This window comes from Pseudonaja textilis, chromosome 4 (genome assembly GCF_049901715.1).
Source record: "Pseudonaja textilis isolate UNSWEBS1 chromosome 4, rPseTex1.2, whole genome shotgun sequence".
Taxonomy (NCBI): Eukaryota; Metazoa; Chordata; class Lepidosauria; order Squamata; family Elapidae; genus Pseudonaja; species Pseudonaja textilis.
In genome coordinates, this window is record NC_141993.1 from 67,598,499 (window position 1) to 67,622,540 (window position 24,042).

The following is a 24,042-nucleotide window of genomic DNA, read 5'->3' on the forward strand; positions in this document are numbered from 1 at the left end:
AGAGCCAGTTTGATAGAGTGGTTGAAGGCAATGAATTGTAATCTAGGAAGGTGTAAATTCTAGATGACTCACTTTACTTATAATGGCTTAGATCTTAAACAGCTACCCAAAGGCACTCTGAATAAATTTCTACAGGGCATGGATTCTGCTACATATACTCTTAATTCTGCTTCTGTACTGTCTCTTTCATTTCAAACTTCTCTGCTTCAGGAGATGAGTATGATGTTTGTGCCATTTGCCTGGATGAATATGAGGATGGAGATAAACTCAGAATTCTTCCTTGTTCTCATGGTAAGTAGCTACGTTTGATTATTTACTGAACTCTTGTTTTGGTGAGGGATACAATATTTTTGCTTCTTATAGACAAAGAACCAAATGTTTTTCATTTGTAAATGCAGTTGTTTTTATCAGATTAAAGTAAGACTGGTTCCTACAGAATTGTGACTACATCTCCAAGAATTCCCAGCCATCTTGGGCAAAAACATATAACGAAATTTATTACTGTTATTTCAAGAAACAATTTAGAATATAATAAGGTCAGTGTATGGCACGTAAGGAGAAGAAACAGTCCCGTATTTGTAGGAATTTTGTAGGATTAATAGAATAGCTGGACTGGACTTTGTCTGATACAGCAGGCCAGCATTTATTACTTTTTAAAAACTCAGTTATGCTATTTTCAGTTTGCATTTTGAAATGCTAAATCCAAGGAGTTCCAAGTCATGAGTGTTATTTGAAAGTACAGATCAGTGGCTTGCTTACAGCTAAAAATGTGACATTGCTTGTAGCTAAATAATTTCCTGTAGTGGATTCTGTGTTGTTTGCGCTCAATTCCACATTTACAGCTTTCGACAAACACAGATTTTTACTAAACTTAATTTTTCATAATAGTTGAAATTCAACTATTAGTATTAGAAATTAGTACAGGGAGCACAATGTTTGATTGCAGACTTAGAAGGGCCAGTTTAACCTTTATTTTTTGTACTGCATCTTATGATTACAGTGGGCATTATAATAGACTAATAACTGTCTCCTGAAAATGCAAGACTATTCAGAGACCCAACATTATTTCAGTTCTTAAATTCAGTAATGACATTTCGTAGGCTACTGCTCTGCAGTAGGACAATATGTAAGCAAGAACTTTAAAAAAAACTCATACCACAAATAGCATCTAGTTTCTTCAGAAGTAAACTGGCTTCTATAGGAAAAAAATGGTCTGAAGGTGTGTGGCACAGAATGCCTTGTGTATTATCATAAAACATGCAAAATTATCCTCAAACTGCCTATAACTGCCTATTTTCCAGTCTCCCTCAAACACATCTTTCTCCTTTCCCTTCTTCTTTTTCTGGCAGCCTACCATTGCAAATGTGTGGATCCTTGGCTAACTAAAACGAAGAAAACATGTCCTGTCTGTAAACAGAAAGTGGTCCCTTCTCAGGGAGATTCCGATTCTGAAACAGACAGCAGTCAGGAGAATGAAGTCTCTGAGAATACCCCTTTGCTTAGGCCGATTGCTTCAGCTAGCACTCAGTCTTTTGGGGCATTATCAGAGTCATACTCTCATCCCAATATGACAGAATCTTCAGACTATGAGGAAGAGGAGGAGGAAGAAGAAGGAAATGAAGATATTGACAGTAGTGATGCAGAGAATGGAGTTACGGAAGAAAGTGTAGTAGTCCAGCTACAGCCCAATGATGAAAAGGATTACAGAGCAGCAGATCCTGTTTGAACTGCAAAATGGGCAGTGTTACATGAACTCCTGTCCCGAGACCTCTCACCTTATGTACCTGTACATAAGAGAAGTGCATTGCAGACCTTCCATTGCTTCACTAGAAGCACCTGTTCATTTAGCATTCTATAGTTTAATCTCATTGCAGGTTTTTCTTTTTGTTTATTCGATTTGTCTTTTGAAGACAAGCATCTTAACAGGACTTCACAATGTTAGTAATGGGGCTTCCACCACTAAATATAATGCACCCCCACAAAAGAGGTATAACAGCATCTTGTTAAATGAAGTTGAACCGAGACCGTACATGTGTTTTTCCTGCGACAAGGGTGTAAGTAAGCAGGGACTTCTATTCAGTTGTTAAATGTATGGTAAATACTACCCTAGACATCCAACCAACCAAAAATGTATGGGTGTTAATGTCTGTGAAGGCTTTCTCTACAAGAACCAGCACCTTTTAAAGAACAAGATATACTTGTTCTGTATTTGTCTGCCAAGAGTATTTCCCAACAAAGAGGAATTGGAGCTTTGAACTCTGTGAAGGATTTTGACTGTCTTTTCATTATCCTATTGCATTTGTAAGCACCTGGCAAAGAAATCTCAACATGGCTTAGCCTAACCCATCTTTAAGGAAATAAACAGGATAACCCTGTTCATTGGCATACTTCACTAATACTCCGCTTTGAGACAGGGATTGGGACCAATGCAGAAAGGCAACTTTAAAGCACACGGTTTAGAACATTTAATTTTGTTTATGCCATATTTGGAAACAATTTTGTGTGCAGTACTTCATAAAGATTCATAAAGGAGGTAGGTATACCTTGTAATAAGAATGTCTGATCCTACATTAGCTTGGTAAAAACTATGCAGAGAAACAAATCAAACTACATATTGAATTTGAAAATGAGTGCTCATAGCTTAGCAGGATTTTACTTACACTTTATCATGAAAAGAACTTCATTATATAGAAGTGTAACTATGTAAAAAATGTAGCCATGCTTCTGTATAGTCAAATTACAGGGTTTTTTTTATATAGCCTTGTACAGGAAAGTTTGAAAGGATGTTAATAAATAAGTTTTCCACTTTAATAGCCATTTTGCCAGTATATGCGAATCTACATTAAAACAGGCTGTGTGAATTTTTTATCCTTCCAAAAATGGTAATGCCCCCTTTGCATGGCTGGTGTTTAGGTAGCAGATTTTCAGAAATTTCACTAAAACACTCTTGTCATGGATTTTTATGATAAATTAAAAAATGCCATTCTCTTTGTGAAAAAGCTGCATCTGAATGAGACCTGTGAACTAGCATAATAGTGAGAAGCTTTGGAAAATACTTGCTTATGCATCGTATTAGTTTCCTGAATGCAGTTTAGGCCAGCCAGACTTGAACAGAGTTCTCTCTCACACACACAACTCATATTTATTTTTATCAAACCTTTATTTTTGTAACTATTTACCTTATCTATCTAAGCCTCTCTGAACAAGAAATAACTTCTCTTTCACATATTTATTGTATTTTAATCAAGACTTTATTATTTTTATAACTAAGATGGCAAACATATCTAGTACTTCTTCCTCCTCCTATTTTCTCTGTAACAATGCTATGAGGTGAGTTGGGCTGAAGGAGAGTGGCTTGCCAAAGTCACCCAGCTGGCGTTCATGCCTATATAAGGTTCAAGAAAGTGAACAAGAGGGGGAAAAAATCAAACTCTATATAAATTACTTCAATTTTCACATTAGTATTAATACAATCAATAAAAAAGCCTTTACTGTGAGTCATCAACACACGCATACCATATATACTTCATCATACTTTTAAAGTACTGTATCTTGTAAAGGAGGGCTCCAGATATCTTAAATATTTGATTTCTAAAATGTGGAACCCCATTTATATATTGCCTATGAGCAGAGACTAGAATTAGCAAGTATTCTTAATTTATTCAATTGTTTTGCAACCTCTTCAATTCATCCAATTAACGATCACATTTTTTCTTGGTTCTCTTTCAGTAGCTGTTTATTTTTATACTTTAAGAAGTCTGTGCTTTGCCATTTGTCTGAAACAAGTTCCTTAGTTGAATTTGTAACTCTTACACCTGATTTGTAAAAAACAAAACAAAAACAAATTGTAAAATATTCATCCTAAAAAATATTTTTAAGAATATTGCTTACTTGCACATGGCAGGCATAGACTTTAAAATTATTTGCTGCTTGGGATCCTGAGGCGCAACCCAGCATTAAGTCTTAAGTCCCATCTGGGTGATAATTGCCATTTCCTTTCTTAAATTATCTTTAATATGATTTAGAGACTGGGGATTGTTTAAACGTGGACTTGCTTCTTATAAGTTTCTTTCTAGAAAACTTTTTTTTTTTTTGAACATATAAAGGTTTATACAATATCAGGCTGCACATCCATCTATGTATTACCATAATAGTTGGAACCTTTTCCAAATGTAATATAATTTAATTTTAAAGCTACCATCTTGTAAATGGTTATATATTCATGATTTTATTTTAATGTTCTACGGCACCCAGTCATTTTGTGTCAAGATGGATGACATGCAAATTTAATAAATGTTATTTACCAGAAATAAGTAAAAATTAAGAAATAGTGTTTGGGATTGAATAAAAGCATTGGGAGGACGAATGCTAGAAATTGAGATCTTCCGCCGAAGTGGGGCAGTTTTCAAAAAGACAAAAAACTAAATGTTAGAGTATAGCTATATTAATCCAGATTCATCAATAGCTCTAAATTTGGCTATCAGCTTTTTTCTGTTGATCAAACTGGTTTTAATGACTTTCAATTGCTGCACAGCAAAAATAACGTTGACGTATTATAAAGATTTGTTCCCCCTTCCTGATCTGTTGAAAAATGTGATCAATATTTATTAAAGGATCTTCAGAGCTGGCCTACTCACTAAATTCAACAGGTTGCATAATTAAATTTATACCGATCTTAACAGGAAAAAAAATAGTATAAGATAATCCACAAGGGAAACGAAGCAAAAGAAAAAAACCCACATAACACACTAATTCGAAATTTATTTGGTTGGAATAAATTTATTTCATCTGTCTGTAAACAAGGTGTTTAATAGTTATGGCATTTTTTGAAATGCATATTAAATCAGATGAGTTAGACTGTATCCCAGATGTAACAAAGTGCAGGGAAATAAATGAACAAATCAGCAACAAGAATTTGTTTAAGTCTGTACATTATCCACAAGGCTCAAACAATAGAAGCAAATACTAGAGTGTCCCTAAAGTAGTGCCATTCAGAAGCCATTCTTGTAGTTAAAATCCATCTCACAATAGCAACAGATCCTTTTTTTAAACATTAGTATGGCACAGAATACATATTAAAAATTTATCACAAGACAGCCAACTCAGTTATTCCAACCAAGACCATCTTTCATTTTCTGTATACAGAGTTCTGCAGTTCTCTTAAATGGACATACATGTTAGTACCGTGCTCAAACTGACAATTTGTTTACACATGTTTCAGATGACTAATGCACAAGGCAATTTACTTCACAATTTCTGCAGCTAGGGCATGACAGGCCAAATGAAAATTAGATTTGAAATGGTATTATTTTGGACTTTTATTTTAAACTACCAACCTTCAAAACATACACTGGTATCAAAGTAGCAAGTCTTAATATCCTTTCAACGTTCCAACAGACAGATGTCAGTCAAGGTGCTACCTATATAACCAAAGGTGGCAGTTTGCTGACGGTGACACTGCAGTATCATATAAAACCCAAGCTGCAAATCAAAATTGGTCCTATGGAAAAAAAAAACTGGACACACTCCAGATGGTTACACTGGGATATCTAAAGTCCATGATGGCAGCCTTTTTACAGTTCAACTACAGAACAGGAGCTGGCAAAAAAAGTTACGTGCCTGAGCTATTGTGGTGATGGAATGTCCCTGGGGATTCATTCAAGATGGTGATGGTGGTTTGGTGATGGGAGAAGTGCATCGGCACCTTTTCATAGTTTTGCAGTTACCCTTTTAAAGCAGGATGTGCTTCAGACATCATGAAGAGTTTGCAAGTCTACACAGAAGAGCAACAACAAAACTAGAGCAACAATTTTAACAGCTTTCAAGCAGCAAATTGGTTAAACAAACCAGGCACTGTATTTTAAAAAATGTATTTATAGATAGAAGATGAAAGCAAAGAAACAAAAAAGTGGATGAGGACAAGGGGGAAGAAAGTAGAGATATGCATGCATTTTACCCCTCCCAACCATGCTCTACAAAGGAAGACTAATGAGCTGTGTAAATGCTCAAAGTGCTGAAGAGGCATTGATCAATCTTGATTGTACAATCGGCACCTTTATTTCACTTCATTTAAACTGGTTTAGTTCTCAATGTCACATTATTTGCTAAGACAAAGCAAAGTCTGGACTTAGCATGATTTTTTTCCCAAGGCTTCAATGTATCATGCATATCATCTGTTTGCAATAGATGGTGCCAGATACAGAATATGGATACAACAATGATTAACATAAAGAGTAACTGAAGCCATGACATCAGGGAAAAGATGTGTAAATAAATTGCCATCTTTAGGCTAGTAGTACGGTGAACATGAGGATTGTGATGAGAGTTGCTATGTGAATGGGGAGAGGTTGTTCAGATATCAAACCTCTGCAGGTATAAAGCCAGTTCATTAGCTTTCTTATTGAGTGTCCCTCTTTGGACAGTTTCTCTTTCCCATAACCATAACCAATGCTGGAGTACACAAGGAAACAAGGATGAACAGAAATAAAGAAAGAATAACACCTTTCCCCACCAATAGAGGGATACAAAGGAGACACAGGTTCATTCCCCATCACCCTGCATTGCTAATAAAGTTTCCACAATGTAGATTACTGTCAGGAAAGTTTAATAGCAATTTTCCCTAATACTTAACAGTCTGCCTAGCAACTAGAACCCAGAGTCTCTCAAGTATTTTGCCATTGAGTATGCCTTCTTATTCAATCCGCCTCCATGGACCCCTTCTTTGCCCATTACGAAGACCAAGACTGAAAGAGAAAACAATTATAGTGTTAATTAAGCACTATAATAAGAATACTCAGATTTTCACATTAAAACAATCATTTACATAGAACCATTATTTATTCAAATGTTTCTTTTTCAAGAGTTAATAAAAAGTGCAGGCAGATAAAACTGTAATGTCTGAGAAGTAGCATATTTATGTGGGAATTATAGCTGAAATAACTACAGTAAATATATCAAAACACTTGGTTTAAATATGATCAAAATTATTTGCAGTATAGCTCAGAATAGCATAGTTCAGAAATATTTAGAATGTATTTGTATGTTCTCCTATATGCCACCAGATGTCACTAAAACATATAGTAATTCTGTTCTCAAGATGTTCTCACTACAAAAGTGTCCATGTATATATTGTTCTACTTTTTCTATACACTCCATACTTAAAAGTCTCAGCTGGTTAAGATGCTGAACTTGTATCTGAAAGAACCATATTCAAATCCACGCCTGAGCAGTGACTTGACCATTGGTAAGTTGTTGTTTTTTTTCCCAAAATTACTCTACCCTAGAGGACTGGAGAAAAATAGGACCTGAACTTCCGTTTCTTATTTATGCTGTAAGTACAATCCACAGAAATGTTTGGAGGGACCTTTTGAACTCTGAAGCCAAAAGTAATACAGGTAATCATTAATTTACAGCCATTCATTTAATAACCACTTTTAAGTTATGATGGTGCTGGGGGAAAAAGACTTATGACCATCTTCACACTTATGACTATCACAATATCCTCAGAGTTATGTGATCAATATTTGAGTGCTTGGCAATTGGCATGTGTTTTACAATGGTTGTGGCACTCTGAGATCACATGATCATCATTTCTGACCTTCCCAGGGGGTGTCCAACAAACGAAGTCAATGGGGAAAGCCAGGTTGATTTAACAACCACTTCAATTAGCAAAGGAAGTTATGTTCCCAACTGTAGTCATAAATTGAGAACTACTTGTACCCACTCCAAATTCAGAAAATGATTTAATGGAATGCCTATGAGCTTAATATAAGTTTGTAAACTATTTAAATGAACAGTTGAATGGTTCATGATACCCCTGCTCTCTAATGCTACATACATATGCCACAATTTTTTTTTAAAGTAATGTAGTCAACTCATTTACATTCTCGGCATTAAGCCTTAATACTGTGAATTCTTGTACTACCAATACGGACAAAACAGTTTTATGAACAAATTTTATTGGACATAAATTTATGTTATTTATTGCTGGCATATTTTCTATTTAACAAAAAAGCAAATCAAACAATAGTTGAAGAAAAAGCTTACCTCGTCCAGCTCTGCCTACAGCAACATTATATGTTGGTTCGCCTCCTTGGCTCTTTGTCCTGATGTCCATTGTACAGTCACCATCCACATAGAGGCTATCTCGGATCACAGAACACTTCTTTGCACCAAGAGTCAGACCATTGGTAAAAAAACCTTCACGGTCTTTTCCTACAATCATATCTATTTCTATAGGCTGTCAAAGAGAGAAATCCAGAATTTTAGCTGAATCTTTAATGCTGCATACTGAAGAATCTATGAATCTAGAAGTTCTCTAGCAACTTCTCTAGCAATTTAATATAAAGATGGAAATCTGAATTCAAGGGATTGTTCTTTAGCTATGAACTACAATCTCTAAGGAGAAAACACATTTAGATTTGAGAGACATGTCACAGTTGCACTCTAAAAAGTAGGTGAACCCAGAGCAAAAATTTAAATAAATAAAGAGTAACGTAAATTTTACTTTATTATGTATTTTCAATAATTCTTAGTAGTTTAAAAATTTACAAATTGATGCCAGCTTTTGTTTAGACTCTTAAGATTGTATCCAATCCTTTCATGGGATGCATGAAATACTTGTGGTTAAGTCATGCACCTTTGCTGGGAACTTTACTGTATAAAAGTTATTTTGAGTGCTAACAAAGTTATATGTAGCTTAAGAGATATTTCTTAAATAAATATCAAAGAGAAGTATAGGACATAGGCACCACAGACATTTAACTATATGAATAGGCACCACCTTTAAATTCAGCATAGATCTGAGACAGAAGGTGAACCAATCCATCAACAGCCTTATGCTCACCACAAACCCTCTTAGATGCAATGTAACAACAGTTTTAAGTCATTAATAGTGTACATTAAATACTGAAGGTCAAAATGCAGAATATCCTTAAATATTAACTTTAGGGCTTCTTAAACCAGGTTTCTCAAATGTAAAGCACACAGGGTTCTTACTCCCATTACTGCAAATCTGTGCAAACATATAATGCATTTTAGCAAGCCCAAAGCTACTGGAATTGCTCAGATAAAAATAGGTAAGTTTTCAGAACTGCCATGGGATAGCTATACAGAAGAGGGAAATGAAGCAACAAGCATGGCTTGTTTTAACAGCTGAAAATAGAATAAGCAAGCTGCTTACAAATCAGTCTTTTTTTCTCTAAACCCAGGCCAGCATTTTGTTCAAACAATACAGACAATAATAGAAGAGGCAGCTCAGCTAGAAAATGTGTTTCCCACACGTTTTTCCATTGGAAGGCGTCTCCTTCCAATGGAACTGCAGAGTCATAGCAGGCCCTAGTCATTCCCAAGTACAGGCCAGGAGTCTACCTATCATGATCACCATCTCAACAATAGAGAAAAACCTCAGCAGCCACCAAGGGCACTGCTTTTTTTAACCCATCCTAAATACCTGCTGCAGATAAGAAAATATTTTAAGTCTTATTTTAACATTGCTGATGCCTAAAGCAAAATCCTCGTTATACTTGGAATAGATTATTAACAAAAGAGGAAAACGTATTTCAATACTTTGTCAATTCTTGTACATGCCTTGTACTGATAGGCAAGCAGTTAGCCAAAATGGCATTCCGGAAAAAAAGAGCCAGCCATGATCAGAATTGTAATGCAACATCAAATTGTACTTCGAATGCATTGGCACGACGAAGATTATGTGTACAAATATTTATATCGTCAATAATTGCGGTGTTTCAGCCTGCAAACACCGGCTGATCAGCACACAATACGGAACCTTCTTAGAGGGATCATCCCTCTCCTTTATCAGCTCTACTTTTATGGACCAGGGCACTTTAGGATAAGTCCGAAAGCCAGGATGGGGGGAGAGAGAAGGAAAGGGCGAAAAGACGAAGACTGCAGTGCAGGAACCGAGGTGATTAATATCTCGGGAGAGGAGTGAGAAAAGGAGGGGTTAAAAAAAAAATCAGCGGCAATGCGCCATCTTGGAGGCGAAAAACCTGGAGTAACTGGCGAGGAACGGATTCACAAAAGCCTCCTACGCTGCATTCGCAAATCCCTCCCCAACAGCGCGAGGCAGACTAAGGGATTCCTACGCTAAACTCCCTCTGAATCATCCGCAAGCGCGCGCGCCCGCCCGCCCGCCCTTTCCAGGGTCCGGCCTTTTCCCTCTTCTTCCTCCCGCTCTGTTGCCGGGCATGACTGAGTCCAATGCTGGTAGTAAAGCCGCCCCCGCACCCTACCGTACAAAAGGGTGCTCCCCCCACAAGGAGGACCGGGCTTTTCTACCTTCACCTCCCCGCACGTGCACCTGAAATCTGTGGCGAAACTCCCAACGGCAGCTTTCCCCAACCTCCCAATATGGGGGCCTTTATTCCGCCCCCCGCCCCCCCGCCTCAAGTCACGACTATCCCCTCCAGGCCCAGCTCTCGAAGAGTCTTTCCCTCCAAGTCCCTAAGCCGGGAGGGGGCGGAATAAAAAAAAAAGGCGGGGGGGGGGACTCGCTTTCAGTTCACACATTCAATCCCGCTGGGTTTCTCGGGAAACAGCTTTCCGCGGGAAGAGGCCAACGCCGCGGCCGGGAGCAAAACTCTTCCACGAGGGAACTCCCCGCCCTCCCCTCTCCCGCCTCTTCCCTCGCCACTTTCCAAGGATTTCTCTAAAGGACGGGGCGGGGGAGGGGAAGTAGAGAAAGGGAAGCGCCGGACGGGGCGCCGGGCGGCCCTTCCCACCCCGGCCCGGCGTTGGGAAGAGCGGCGAGCCCACTCCGCAAGCGGTACTGCTGCGGACGCGTGTGAAGCGAGGAGATGGGAAGGTGCCTTCCCGGGCTTCTAGGGATCGGCAGCTCTCCGCAGCTCCGGCTCCGTTGCAGCCCTTTCCACCCCGCCCGCAGAGCTGGGCTCCCGGTTCGGCCAACGAGATGCGGATCCAAAGCCCAGCATCTCTGAGGAAGCCCACCCACCCACCCACCCCGGGTTCGCCTGCCTGCCTTTCCTCACCCCCCGCCCCTGCGGGACGGCTCCTTCTTTTCTTCCCGGGCGCCGCGGGCTTCTCCTTACCGTAATGCTGTGAAAGATGCCCCCGGCCGTCGCTGCCCAGACGTACTTGGCGTCACAGTAGCCGACAATGGCGGCCTCCTGGCAGCAGCCATCGCACATCAGGTTATCCACGTAGCTCTGCCAGCCTGCCATCTTCGGTGGGTGGAGGGGCGGGGGGCGGAAGCGGGGTTCGGCGGCAGAGGCGGGCGGGCGGGCGGGCGAGAAGGGGGGGACGGAGGCGGCAGCCGGAGCGAGGAGCCCCGCAGCGGACAGCTTCTCTGCGCGGCGGCGGGGAGGCGGCGAGGCAGGGAGCGGGGGAGGGGACCGAGGGGGTGGGTCCACCTGAGGCGCTGGCGACTGCCGCGATGGCCGCCCGCCCGCTCGCTTTTTAATGGCCGTTCCCCACAGACAGCCGGAGCCGAGGCCACCAGGCAGCGCCCAACCGGCCCCGCAGCAAAGAACGGCGTCAGGAGGAGGCGCAGGAGGGGGAGACGGCCGGGGAGGAAGGGGGGGGGGGAGAGAACAGTCGAAAGAGTGCGGGCTGTCGCTCGCTCTTTGCTGTATCGCGTAGCCTGCGCTCGCGAGGATCCCTCCGCCTCCCGCTCCTGCCGCTGCTTCCGAACGTTGGGTTTGGAGCGGAGGGATACGCTGTACTACGCATGGGAGAGAGGAGAAGTAGCAGCTGCATTGGTATTATTAGTGGGGAGGGGATTGCCGGACCCCGGCTGACGCTGTCTGTACGGTAACTGCTTCTGAGGGCGAGGATTCGTGGCAGCTGCAGAGCAACTGAACGAGAGAGTAACGTGGACTGGAAAAAAGGTGGGGTGGTCGCTTCGGCTGTGTGTGTATGTGTGGAACACTACCTGGATCAGCTTTGATCTCGGGCTTTGCTGTGCAGTGCTCCTCCTCCCTTTCAGCGCTGCTTTTTAAAGTTGGTTGTGGTCTTGTAAGAGCTTTGCTGCCCTTGGACACCTGCACGGCCAAACTTCCATTGTTGCTGGGTTTCTATGTGGCATTGGAGGTCTTGATGCATTCTTGCAGCTATTTCCAGTTAACAACGCTCTGACTAAGCGTTTGGGGAGTGGGGGGAAGCGTTGCTCTTAAATCCGAGTAAGAACAGTGAGTAACTACTGAGAGTGCAACATTGGGGATGTCTGCATAGGAAGTCTTTGTATGCAGCGGCACTTTTCGTAAATCCGTTACTTAGTTTGATGCAAAAGCTATTACTAAAGAAAAGCTATTTGTTATTCGTGTTAATCCTGTAAAAAACATATGGACTTGAAATTTATTGCTCTCTGAAACAAGTCATTCAACTTCAGGTGAGGTGCTTGCTTTCAAGAAAATGTATACGTGAGGGTTTGAAAGGGTATGTTTTCAGGTTGAGGAAATCCCAATGTGGATTTCTTTTTGAAAAGTTTGGAAGGAGATTGCCCCCAAAATAAATTCTTCAGAAATATTGTCTTTCAAGAGCCAGAATCCATAAATGATTGGTGCAAGAGCCTGGAAATAACTAAAGAGCATACATTCTGAGATTTCTCTACTTTATTAACTTTCCTCCATAAAAAATTGGGGAACCTCTAATGAGAGAGAAAGACTAGATTGTTTATTTACTGTTACTGGTTAAATTTTCAGCCTGAATTAGGAACCAAACCTGAATCCTTATAAAATGGTAAAATATGTATCCCAGGATTTCCAGAATGCAGAGGACCTTCATAAGCCCTGCCACCATTCCTTTTGTGAATGCTAGAATAGGTAGGGCCAACATTTGGCGGGTACAGCAGGTAAAACGTGTGTGTCTAAAGTCTTGGAGGGACCCAGTGTTCCCATTTCATATCTTAAACACCCACCCACACCACAATTAACAAAAATTGTATATTAACAAAAAATGTGTATAAAATTTGTAGGATAACATGTTGATTGATCCCATATTATTGTGACTTCCCATTTCAATTTCTCATTAAAGTATGAACAAATCATTTGTAGATTTGTTTCTCTGTTATACCAACTTTCCTTAGAGTAATTGCACTATCAATGCTTGCGAAAGAGTGTTAGTTGGATATGAAAACTTAAATACTTAAGCAAATTGTGGTTTTAAAGCTGTTATACTTGGCTGGAAGTACATCCTATTTTGCAATTAATTGAGATTGCATCTAGGCCTCAGTCTTTATTAGATTGATAACTTTGTGAGAACCACAAACCATTTAAACCAAAAGAGTGGCATGTAAGGTTTCCACTTGATGCAGCTTATCCTATGACCAGAAAAGCAAAGGATTCATAACAAGACTAAAACAAAATGGCCTAAAGAACTAAAAGGGATTCCACGGTGTCCTTGTACCCAGGTCTTTGAGAACAATCAAGTCTTCAATAATTTCCTAAATAACATAAGGGTGGGAATCACATGAATTCTTCAGGGGAAAGGAATTTTAACTGAATAGGCACACTTCCTTAGTCCTACAAGATGTCATAATTGGACATACCCACCCTGCTGAACCAAAACTGGACATGGATGCAGAGAAGTTTTATATCTGCCAGCTCAGAAATAAATTCCTTTATTCCGTGCAACTTACTTTCAAATTAAGAGACTACAGGATTTCAGCTTTCATTGTCTCTTCAGTGCAGCATCAGAACTCTTTAGATTTCATAACCCAGTTCAGAAAGGTTGCAGATATTTCATGAACAATGTTTGCCCATTGAATATTTTGTAGATTATATCTTTTATCTAGGGTTATATTTTGGCATGAGCATGGAAATCATAAGTAGATAACTTGAGGGTTCTTCAGAAGGGTCTTGAAGATCAAAGGCAGAATTTTATATGCAAGTCAATAGGATTCTGCCTATTTGCTTGAATGCCAAGACCACAGCTAGGTTCATAGACTAATTTCTAGTTAGGCTTGCTTTTTTAAAAGTTTTTTTTAATCCCACCTTTATTATTTTTATAAATAAGGTGGTGAACATATCTAGTACACTTTTTCTGCACAACAGCAACCGTGTGAGGTAAGTTGGGGTGGGAGAGAATGACTGGCCCAAAGTCACTCACCTTGCTTTCATGCCCAAACCAGGACTAGACAGTCTTCTGCTTTCTAGCCTGATATCTTAACCACTATATCTTGCCTCTCATTTAGAAACATTAAAGATTGTCTGCCAAGGCTGATCCTGTTATTAAGAAGCGGAAGTTGACTGCACCCTATGTTGCAGATTGAGGCATTAAAACTATCCTGTTGTTTATTTGTTTTTACCACCCTGCAGATGGTAAAAACAAAGGATTCAACTTAGACACTCTTGTCTCAAACAGCAAAATATTTTGAATATTTCTCCTTTAAATGTTTTTCAAGGAGGAAAAGAAAAATACACAATTTGTTGTCTATACTGTGTTTTATGCAATGTTTTATCACACAATAGATTTTATGTGACTATTGGTAATTAAACTGATATACAAAGAGCGCATAAAAGCATAGATGTGAGAGATATCCTCTGCTCCAAAATGATCAGTGTATTTCCCAATGTTAATTTTTCTAATAGTTCTTTTTAAGCTCTTTAAGATGTTCTTTAAGTTCTTTAAGATGTAAGTAAAGTATCAAACTACGCTGAGTCTTTCCTTCAAATATGCCATCAATTTCAGTTTCTATAATTAGCTTCTGTTAGTTAGGCCAAGACTTCTTACTCATAAAGTTAAATCATCATATTCTCCTGAGTCAGTAACAATAATATCACATAACAGTAGTGCATTTGAAATTTCCGGGTGGTTCATTTTTATATCACTTTACTTGTGTAGCACTCTTTGATACATTTAGGATTCACAGAAATGGTACAACTGTAAGCAATCATTATCAGTAAAATATAATTTTAAAACAAGTTTAATATTATACCAGCAGAATAGAAGTACTACATATATTGACTCAGTTACCTGAAAAAATCTAGTAGAATAAATGTCAGTAGAAATGATAGCAGTAAAAGAAGAAAACTAGATAGGACTGCTACTTAGTCCCCAAAGTAGGCAAGAGCAATTTCAATCCAGAGTTTCTAGAAAATTGCATGGCTGATTGAGCTATCTATAGTGTGGTTCACAAGTAATGCTATATTATAATACAGCCTTTCTTGATGTTTTTATTTTGAAGGAATCCTTGAAATAATTTTCAGGTCTTGAGAAACGAATAACAATTATGTTTTCAGACATACAAAACCCCCAAATATAATCATTCACTTCACCACAATGTACATTTTACAATATGTATAAAGTAGTGAAGGTGACCTTGGTGGAGATAGGTAGAAGCTGTTGCCTAGGCAAAAAAGACGAAAACATTTTTTTTAAAACCCAGAATGTCCAGATAACATTCAGAAAGGACACAGGCAAACACCTCCCTATTTGGCTGAACTACAGGGACGAGGAGAAGATAACAGAATCAGACCTGCAAGGTTTTGTAGTGCTTTTAGGTTTCCTGTGTAGTTGGGTTTCATGGTCTGACCCATCTATTAGGACCGAAGCAACATTTATAGCTATAGCAAAGTGGAAGGTCAGCTGCTGGATCGTGTGCATAAAACGTCCCATCACACTGAGCAATAGCATTGCATGGTGGTTAAAAAAATAATTTCCTCACCTCTAATTACACTGTCCCACAGAACCCCTATTGCCCTCTTGCAGAATGCCAATTGAGAAGAGCTGTTATAGGGCGTGCATCACATTATCTAAAAACAAAAACGTAATGTGGAGATAACTTTCAAGAAGATCCACAACAATAATTACAGCTCAGACCAGAAATACAGGAAAGGATAAGAAGGAATTTTTTCCTCTTTCCTGACCAAGCCCACTTAGAAGAAGTGACAGGCTTGTTTGAGTCAAACCTGGTGAGCCTGAGCACAGCCATATTGTTTTCTTGCTGTGTGAATGATCTTGCCTTTCCACCTTCTGGGATATTTTTTCATCTTTCTAGTCTAGCCTAACTTTTCTTGATGGCTTCCATTCATACATTAACTAGTTGGTGTGTCTGCAGGGATGGGCAGAGGGGCAAGCAACAACAGTAGTGTATTTGTGTGCCACAAGCTCTGTCCACTTGAAGCATAACAAAAGAGCCAAAGTTTGCAGTTAATGCTACTGTCATCATTTGACATTCTCCAAGGTCACTTAGGTGTTGTTTCCTACCTTTAGAACAAAACCAAACAATCTTAAGGAAATCACAATTTGTTGTGAATCATTAACTTACCACTGAGGCCATTTGTAAAATTGATGGCCGAGATAAAACTTGAACAATGGATTTTGCATCATTTGTTCTAGGATGCAAGCTGCATATGACATATAAATGCACGATGCACCAGCATTTAAAACAACGAGAAGTATATTGAAAGAAGACAAGTGTTGGAAAAAATATATATAATGGGTGCTACCGAGGGAGAGGGTCTTGTTAATGTACATGTACCTATATCAAATTGTGGATTCTGTTTGGATTGGAAGTTTTATTATTGTGACTGAATCAACAAGGGTTCCCAAACTTCGATTTTTCTTGTCTTTTTAAGTGCTAAAACTGTTTTATATACATTAGCATGCCAATTATAGTTTTTTTTCTTTTTAATTACTGTGTGTTTTTTATAAGCACTAGTTCCCAATACTGTTCATGAAAGCAAGTATTTAGAACACTAAATTGAGAAATTATCAGAGGTAAGATACAAGAGTAGGGTTACTAGATTTGGACTACCCTTAGATTTCAGCACAGAGAAAACTTGGTGCTTCTATTTGGGGGTTTTCTGGATTCTTGCAGCCCTGATCAGATAGCTAGTTCTAGGTCAATCTGTATAAATTTAATGAGATTATATGCACAAAAGTAGAAAGATTTGGCACTATACACAATGGAGGAATGGTTGACGAAGATAATGGATCTTGTGGAAGTAGCTATATTACCTTCCTTGATTACATAGAAGACAATATGTTTATGGCTGACTAGAAATCCCCTATGGACATCTTGCTCAAACAGAAAAAAAACGAACATATGATGTATGCTTTTGATTATTAGAAAAAAGAGGAAATAAGAGGGTTTTTTCTTTTTGTAACTAAAGAATAAGAGATTAGTTTGCATTTGTACTTCAAATTGGAAGATTTATTTCTTTTCATCCTTTCCTTTTGTCTTGCATTTTTGTCTTGTTCTTTCCTCTTTTCTTTATATTTTTGTAAATTTTTGTCTTTTCAAAACTCTTGATTCATATATTTTACCTCCCTATTTATAGTTGCCACAGATGTAACCTGGGTCTTTCTGCCTTTAAACATGGGGCCGCTTCTTGAACCATAAGCCTTGCTGTGGTAAAGCACAGAGTTTGATACTCTGCGCCGTGTACCCTCAATAGTCATAACTTCACATTTAGTGATGGGGATGTGACAAACTCTTTTCCACTCTATCATTGGATAAAATGCTGATAGACCTACTCCTTTACCCTGAAAAGAAAGGACACAGCTGCCAATTACAGTGCAATTTGTATAATTATACTGTTTTTTGTATTGCATGCTAGAGAAGTTTGTGTTCTGGGTGGGAGGCCTCATCCTTCCTCACCAATCTGCCATATGGAGGCAACAGTCACATAGTTTAGAAGATTGTTTTAAGAATTGCTCAGACAATAGACATGGAGTGCTTGAAAACTATAAATGTCTTCTATAAATGGTAGGTATTTTGACATGCCATGTTAATAGCTTTTGTTTAATTAACAGACACAAAAGAAATGTGATAGATTACTTACTACTTGCACACACTGCGCATTTCAATGAATGTTCCTCATATATCTTCATTTTGTCCTCTAGCAAAATTCCATGCAAGTTGCTTATGATCTCCCCAAAAAGGTAAACTACATCTGAAATTCTGAGAATCTGTCCTGGTGTCCATTAGGAAGATGGTTTTCCTGGCCAGATGAGCACAGTTGCCAACAAAGTACTAACATAGCTGCCCTGCAAGACCTAGAAATTGGAAACAAAATTGGTTTTTTAGCATGTTGCTTTGCAACAGGCTAATGTCAGCATTCCAGCAAACCTCCATTCCAATCAGTAACTCCAAGACAGCATAATCTCAAAAGTACCTTTATTAAAATAGCTCCTGGCACATCTGTGGAATCTTGAAACTAAAAGTTTCCCGGACTTCCCACATTGAGGTTCTGTAAAAGAATCAACTAGAGCAGGAAATCTGGAAACATCTAACAGTATATTTGGTACCGTATGAACACTATGTCAGGATGTAGTTCCAGGATATGAATAACTTACACAATATACAAAGTGGACAGGAGAGCTAACCCATGCCATACACATGAACTTTGTGCTTCCTTGTGCTGCCTCTCTGGATTCTGAACACATTACCTGAAGAAGATGAGGCTTCTGGTCCCAAAAGTACTTTTTCAAGAGGGCTGAAGAAGCTTCTTGGATGAGAAGCAAAACATCTTCAAAGAAAAATTAGAGAGTCCAGTTGCCTCTTGAAAAAGCACCTTTGGGACAACCATGACTTGGATGACCGAAAATCTCTATAGACACTTTCTGGCCTCAGGTTTCATCCTTGGTATTTCTAAGTAGAATTCAGAAAGACTACTTCACATACTTCAAGAGTCGCTATCAGTTGGAAGTACTGAGTGATCCAATATTTTATCTAGTACATGTTGCACTTAAACCATGGTTTATTTAAACTGTGATTTGTTGAATAATTTACAATGGCTGGGTACACCCAATATTTTAAGCCAGCATTGAGCAAACTGCAGTATGGCTTATTGCAGTGTACAAATACAGACAGCACAATGTGGTATCTGTAAGATGCTTACAAACAGCTTGTCTTGTGATCAGTCAGCGATTTTAAGGTTAAGCAATACTGTACAGTAATATACAGATATGAAAAGCACAGCAATTCAAAGGTAAGTCAATAAAAGCATTACACAAAGCTTGAAAAATCAAAACTTGAAACTCATTCAAGATGTTACAGTTGAAACCGGAAAGGGACGAAGGGCTACTAGGGAAAGAGAAAACCATTTAAAGTATCAGTTGGAATCTCTTGAGAAGAAACGTTTGCACATCCAGAAGAAATTATTTCAAATGTTAAGGCTTTTTTTCCTAATTTCATGCCATCCAGATACGTTGTGATGATTTCCAAAGTTCCTCTAGAATGTTGAAAAGAGTTCTAGATCAAAACATTAGGAAGGCACCAATTTAGAAAAAGTAGCTTTAGATAACACAGTGCATTTAGCCCTGTGAAAGTATGGGCAGCTCAGTGGTTTAGATAAGCTCTTTTTTTACACATTTACAAATAAAATAAAGGGGCCAAAACAGCCATTTGGAATGGGTTTTACTGCTAAACTTTTACAGACTGGTTGGCACAACATCAATTTCTATTTTTTCCTTCTGAAGGCAGGTAGGAAATATATAAAAATCACATAAAAATCACTTTAGCAGAGCTGAAAGAAAATAAAAGCTTACTAGCTATATAGGAGAAAGTCCAAAAATACGCATAGAACTCAAGTCCAGAAATATATGACAGTAGAAAAAAGGAAAAGGAGAAGTTTAATTATCTAAAAAAAAATCCTTCAGGGTAAATTTAATAGGATTAAATAGTCTAATAAAAACTTATTTAACTTACTTCAGCCCCACCTTTTTGCTGCTAAGTAAACCAATTGTTAAATGAGTTTTGCCCCATTTTATGACCTTGCCAGATTTGTCAAATGAATCACTGCAATTAATCTAGAAACACCTTTGTTAAGTTAACTTGGCTTCCCCATTGATTCAGTTTGTCAGAAGATTTCAAAATGTAATCACATGACCTCAGGACACAGCAACAGTCATAAATACATGCCAGCTGCCAAGCATCCAAATTTTGATCATGTGACCATGGAGATGCTACAACAGTCATAAGTGTGAAAAAGTGTTGCAAGTCAGGTTTTTCACTGCCATAACTTCAAACAGTCACAAGACGAATGTTGTAAATCTAAGAGTACCTGTATTAAAAAATTAAGCAAAAGTATATTAAATGATGTATACAGAAAGAGAATGAATTCTCCAGACTTTATTTCTTATACATACTTCATCAATGCTTTTGAAAAGTTATTCCTTAGGAGTAGATTGATATAATCTTGCTCTCATAGCTCAGCTTTGCCATCAATACAGGCCCTGGTTGTGGTCATTTTTGATTTCACTAAAACAAACAACAAAAAATATAGAGCTGTAATTGTAGCTGAAGCCTACCCATACTGCATATTTTTTTAAATCCAAAAATGTATTTTAATAAAAGACATGTGTTGTCAATTGGCTTTTCATTTAAATTAAGGAAAACAAAAGGCAGCCTAGAAGTATGAGCCTAAAACCCTTTTTCTACAGGAGATGTAGAGCGAGATAAGACAGGACTGCTTTCAAAGCTGGTTTTAAAAAGTAAAACCAAACTTAGTGTGAGGCAGGAGATACAATTCAAAATATATATACAATATATCCACAATGGATATTGTGTGTAAAATATTACATTAAAGGCTTTGTTATCCTATGTATGTGTGCTAATCACTGTTACATGTTTTTCTGCTGATTCTCCTAAGGCATTTCTAGGGAGGGCTTGGAAAAAGCAACAGATCCCAGCATTGGAAGGGATGGTAATTCACAGAATTCAGGAAATTCATCATTCAAAGAATTGTTTTAGGTTACTGATTTTCTTTAATAATGTGATATCTTTATATCCACAACAGGATATTTAGATATTTTAAATTAGCTAGTAAAGTTAAAAATATCTATTCAATTCCATTTTTATATTCATTCACCACCACCACCCCTTATTCTTTTCATATATTTTTGCCTACATCAGAATGCTTAAGTACATCTCAGTGTTTCCCTGCAGTCTGTGTATGTTTCACAACTGCATTATTGTAGCATTACACTGCCTCCAGCCAGTTTTTCCTCTGTGGCTTTTTCTCCTGAGAGATATGAAAAGCACAAGGCAAGATAACCAGCATAGATGCCCACTGTGATTTCTTCCACTACCTGATTTACAGCCTTATTCTAGGCATGGATAAAGTGGATGTTAAAATTCATAATCCTCACATCCTGGCTACTGTGTGGTTATTTGGACATCCAATAATATATTGAAATCTATGAATAGTACATGTTATGTTTGATCAGCCACCTACATCAATTGGAATTTGCTGGCTTGTGCAGAATCCCAAGGTTTGTAGACGTACTGATTAAGCTTTTGTAAACTGATGATGACTAAAACAAATTGCAAGGATATAAAAATGACCACACCCATGTAAATACAAGTAGTCCTTGACTTACAGCCACTAATGGGACCAGAATTCTGTTGTTAAACAAGGCAGTTGTTAAGTGAGTCACATCCAATTTTACAACTTTTTTGCCACAATCTGTCAAGCCCGAAATTGTCATAAGTGTAGCCATTTTAGTTTGTCTTAGTATATTCTTTTTCTTATTTTCTCTGGCAGTCATGGGGGGAAGGGTTGCGGGCTTGACACATTCTTAAGGGGGAGGAGTGGAGATAAAGAAAGTGTTATGGCTAGATGATCTTCTTTCCCGTGGGAAACAGGGCTTGGGCTCCTGGAGGTGGAGATTTATGACATCAAGCAACGTTGTATTACTTCTATTAGAGAATGTGACTTTTGGGGGTTGTTTCTAACTTCTAATATTGTGGGGTAATTCCGGGTTGGTTCAGATCCAGAATTACCATGGACTTTGCCAAAACCGTGACTGTCATAAAACTTGCCAGTTGCCAAGTGCCCAACTTTTGATCATGTGACTGGGGATGCTACGACACAATCATAAATGTGAGAACCAGTCATAAGTCATGTTTTTCAGTGCCATTGTAACGTTGATCACTAAAAGAATGGTTGTAAGTTGACAAGTATTTGTACCCCAATGATGCACACGCATTGCGAAGTCTAGTGCAAGTTTTGCAAGTTGTGGCATTTGGATAATTATGTCATTGTGAAATTTGTAGTGCATACATCCATGGCCAGAGGATCCCACAGGGTTGTTAAGGGGGGCAATGACAAAAGCATTGTTGCACTGATGTAGTACACACCCCACCCCTTTGGATGTATAGTACGTCAGGATACAGGTAGTACTCAACTAATGAACATAATTAATCCTGCCCATTATGATCTCAAGTCGTGATGGCCATTAAGCAAGGTGCCTACATGATTGCCTAACTTAACAATACCCATTCATACTGTCCCCATTGTGGTCATTAAGTGACCATGGTAGTCATTAAGTGGAGCCTGGGATATTAGTGGGGGGTGGGGATTGGGAGGCTCACCTTTAAGATATATATATTATTCCATTTGATCTCTCACCTGATCAGTCATCATTCCCTTCCCCTTAGTTATTTCAGTATTTGGATTTGCCTTCTATGTCGCTTTTCCTAGATGCCTCCATTCCAAATGCATAATGGAAAATTGGGGGCCTTTTTTCTTTTCCAAATAAGATTCGAAATATATTTCCAAATTTTAGGCTGAAATATATTCTTCCTCTGTATATAAGACTGGACCCATGCCATCCTCATTGTGTGTGAGCAGCCTCTCTGTAGAATGTTGCCTTTGGACAATTCTGAAGATGCCCCCAGCAGCATTCAGAGGTTAGGGAAGGTAGTTTCTCTGTTTCCCATAAAAACTTTCCTTAGCTCAGAAATGCACCCTTCAATGGCAGTTTTTACTGTAACAAAAAAGTTGTTTACTACTGGTGAATAATTGTGTTAACTGCACTTATTTAAATTGAGCAACATAACTATTTAAAATTAATCAAATTTATTTTTTTTCCTGATTCTACCCACTACATTGCCCTTCCTCCTTTTTTGTTGAAATATGATCCATGGCATACTACTTTAAAGCCAGTTTTATCTCAGAGCAAAAAAGGTTTGCAATCCACTGTAATTTTCCTTGCTCTTCCCTCTCCCGGTTATTAAGAGTAATTAATTTTTGAGATTATTCAAAAGCAAATATTGTTAATACCTTCATAATTGTACTTTTTCTCCCTTCTAGTGTTTTTATGCCTATTGGTTGAGTAGATTGGTGCTTTCCAACAACTGATGAGCAAAGCTGGTTCTGATGTAGTTACTGTACTGTGCACCAAACTAGAATTCTTCTCCCTAAAATAGAAACATGTTTGTCCAAAATGCCGAACAATGATTAAGGTTACAAAGTAAACTTCTGCAAACCTTCGTATTGTACTTTTTCATTCAATCCAACAACAGCCTCAGAAGTATTCAATTCTATTTTTTATTGTTCTTTTATGTACCATTTAATGAAACACATCCAGAGTTACTTGTGAAACAAATCTTGTCTTTGGAAAAAAAAAACACTTCAGAGTTTAGGATTCAAGAGCTACAATAAGCTGTGCTTAATCATAAATGGGTATTCACTTTGGCCAGTCAGAGGAAGGTGACTGCCATGTCTTTTTAACTATAAATTGTAGACTAATATTATATGGAAACTTTGGTTTTCTACATTGAGAGATCCCCCCCCCAATGTTAAATCATTTGATCATAAGAACCCTCAGTTGCTAATTGAGTAGGACTGTGCAGAAATTATGTTTTTGAATGTTCTATTCTTACCTTCAAATTCCATTCTAAGCATTTTCTATTTTGAGCATTCTGTGATGAAACTTCCCTAGACTTCCCTGTGTGAATTAGGCCTTTTTGTAATTTAATCCTTTTTTAAATCATCAAAACATGTGGCTGTCAACATTTTTTGGGTTGTTTCCCTAAGTTAATATATTATGTAAAAAATAATCTCACTGCTTGTCAACTTGGTTTAGTATTACAATTTTTTCCATCTGATCTATGTACAGTTTAATAATTGTCATATTTCCAACTACTTGTTGTAAGAAAATCCTTCCCAACATCTTTGTTTTTCTCTGGTTGGTTTTCTGTTAGATGAATTCATGCATAGACATATAGATGTATTCAAGCGCTTATGCCTGAAGGAAAGGTGGTATTCTAAAGGTAGCTGTTTTGCAGATCTATATCACGGCTATTATTATTAACCTAAAACAAGTCAGCCC

At 38.4% G+C, this 24,042-nt stretch overlaps 2 protein-coding genes and 1 long non-coding RNA gene across 8 annotated transcripts in view; 2 read left to right on the plus strand and 1 right to left on the minus strand.

Annotated features, from left to right (window-relative positions):
- Positions 1–2,811, plus strand: part of RNF13 (ring finger protein 13) — a 43,790-nt gene extending 40,979 nt beyond the window's left edge. For all 6 annotated transcript variants that reach the window (XM_087933307.1, XM_087933309.1, XM_026701603.2 and 3 more), the window contains 2 exons: positions 211–291; positions 1,350–2,811. In XM_087933307.1, coding sequence (XP_087789433.1) covers positions 211–291; positions 1,350–1,726 — 458 coding nt within the window. In that variant the 3' untranslated portion in view covers positions 1,727–2,811. The remainder of the gene's footprint in view (positions 1–210; positions 292–1,349) is intronic.
- A 1,948-nt stretch (positions 2,812–4,759) lies between these two features.
- PFN2 (profilin 2) lies at positions 4,760–11,340 on the minus strand. The gene is given in 4 exon segments (XM_026701605.2): positions 4,760–6,657; positions 6,660–6,743; positions 8,047–8,239; positions 11,070–11,340. Coding segments are annotated over 4 exon segments (447 nt in total). The 5' UTR covers positions 11,202–11,340; the 3' UTR covers positions 4,760–6,619.
- Positions 11,341–11,474: 134 nt separating this feature from the next.
- Positions 11,475–24,042, plus strand: part of LOC148125875 (uncharacterized) — a 70,926-nt gene continuing 58,358 nt past the window's right edge. Inside the window, exon 1 of the long non-coding RNA XR_015743588.1 lies at positions 11,475–11,867. This is a non-coding gene — a long non-coding RNA (uncharacterized LOC148125875). The remainder of the gene's footprint in view (positions 11,868–24,042) is intronic.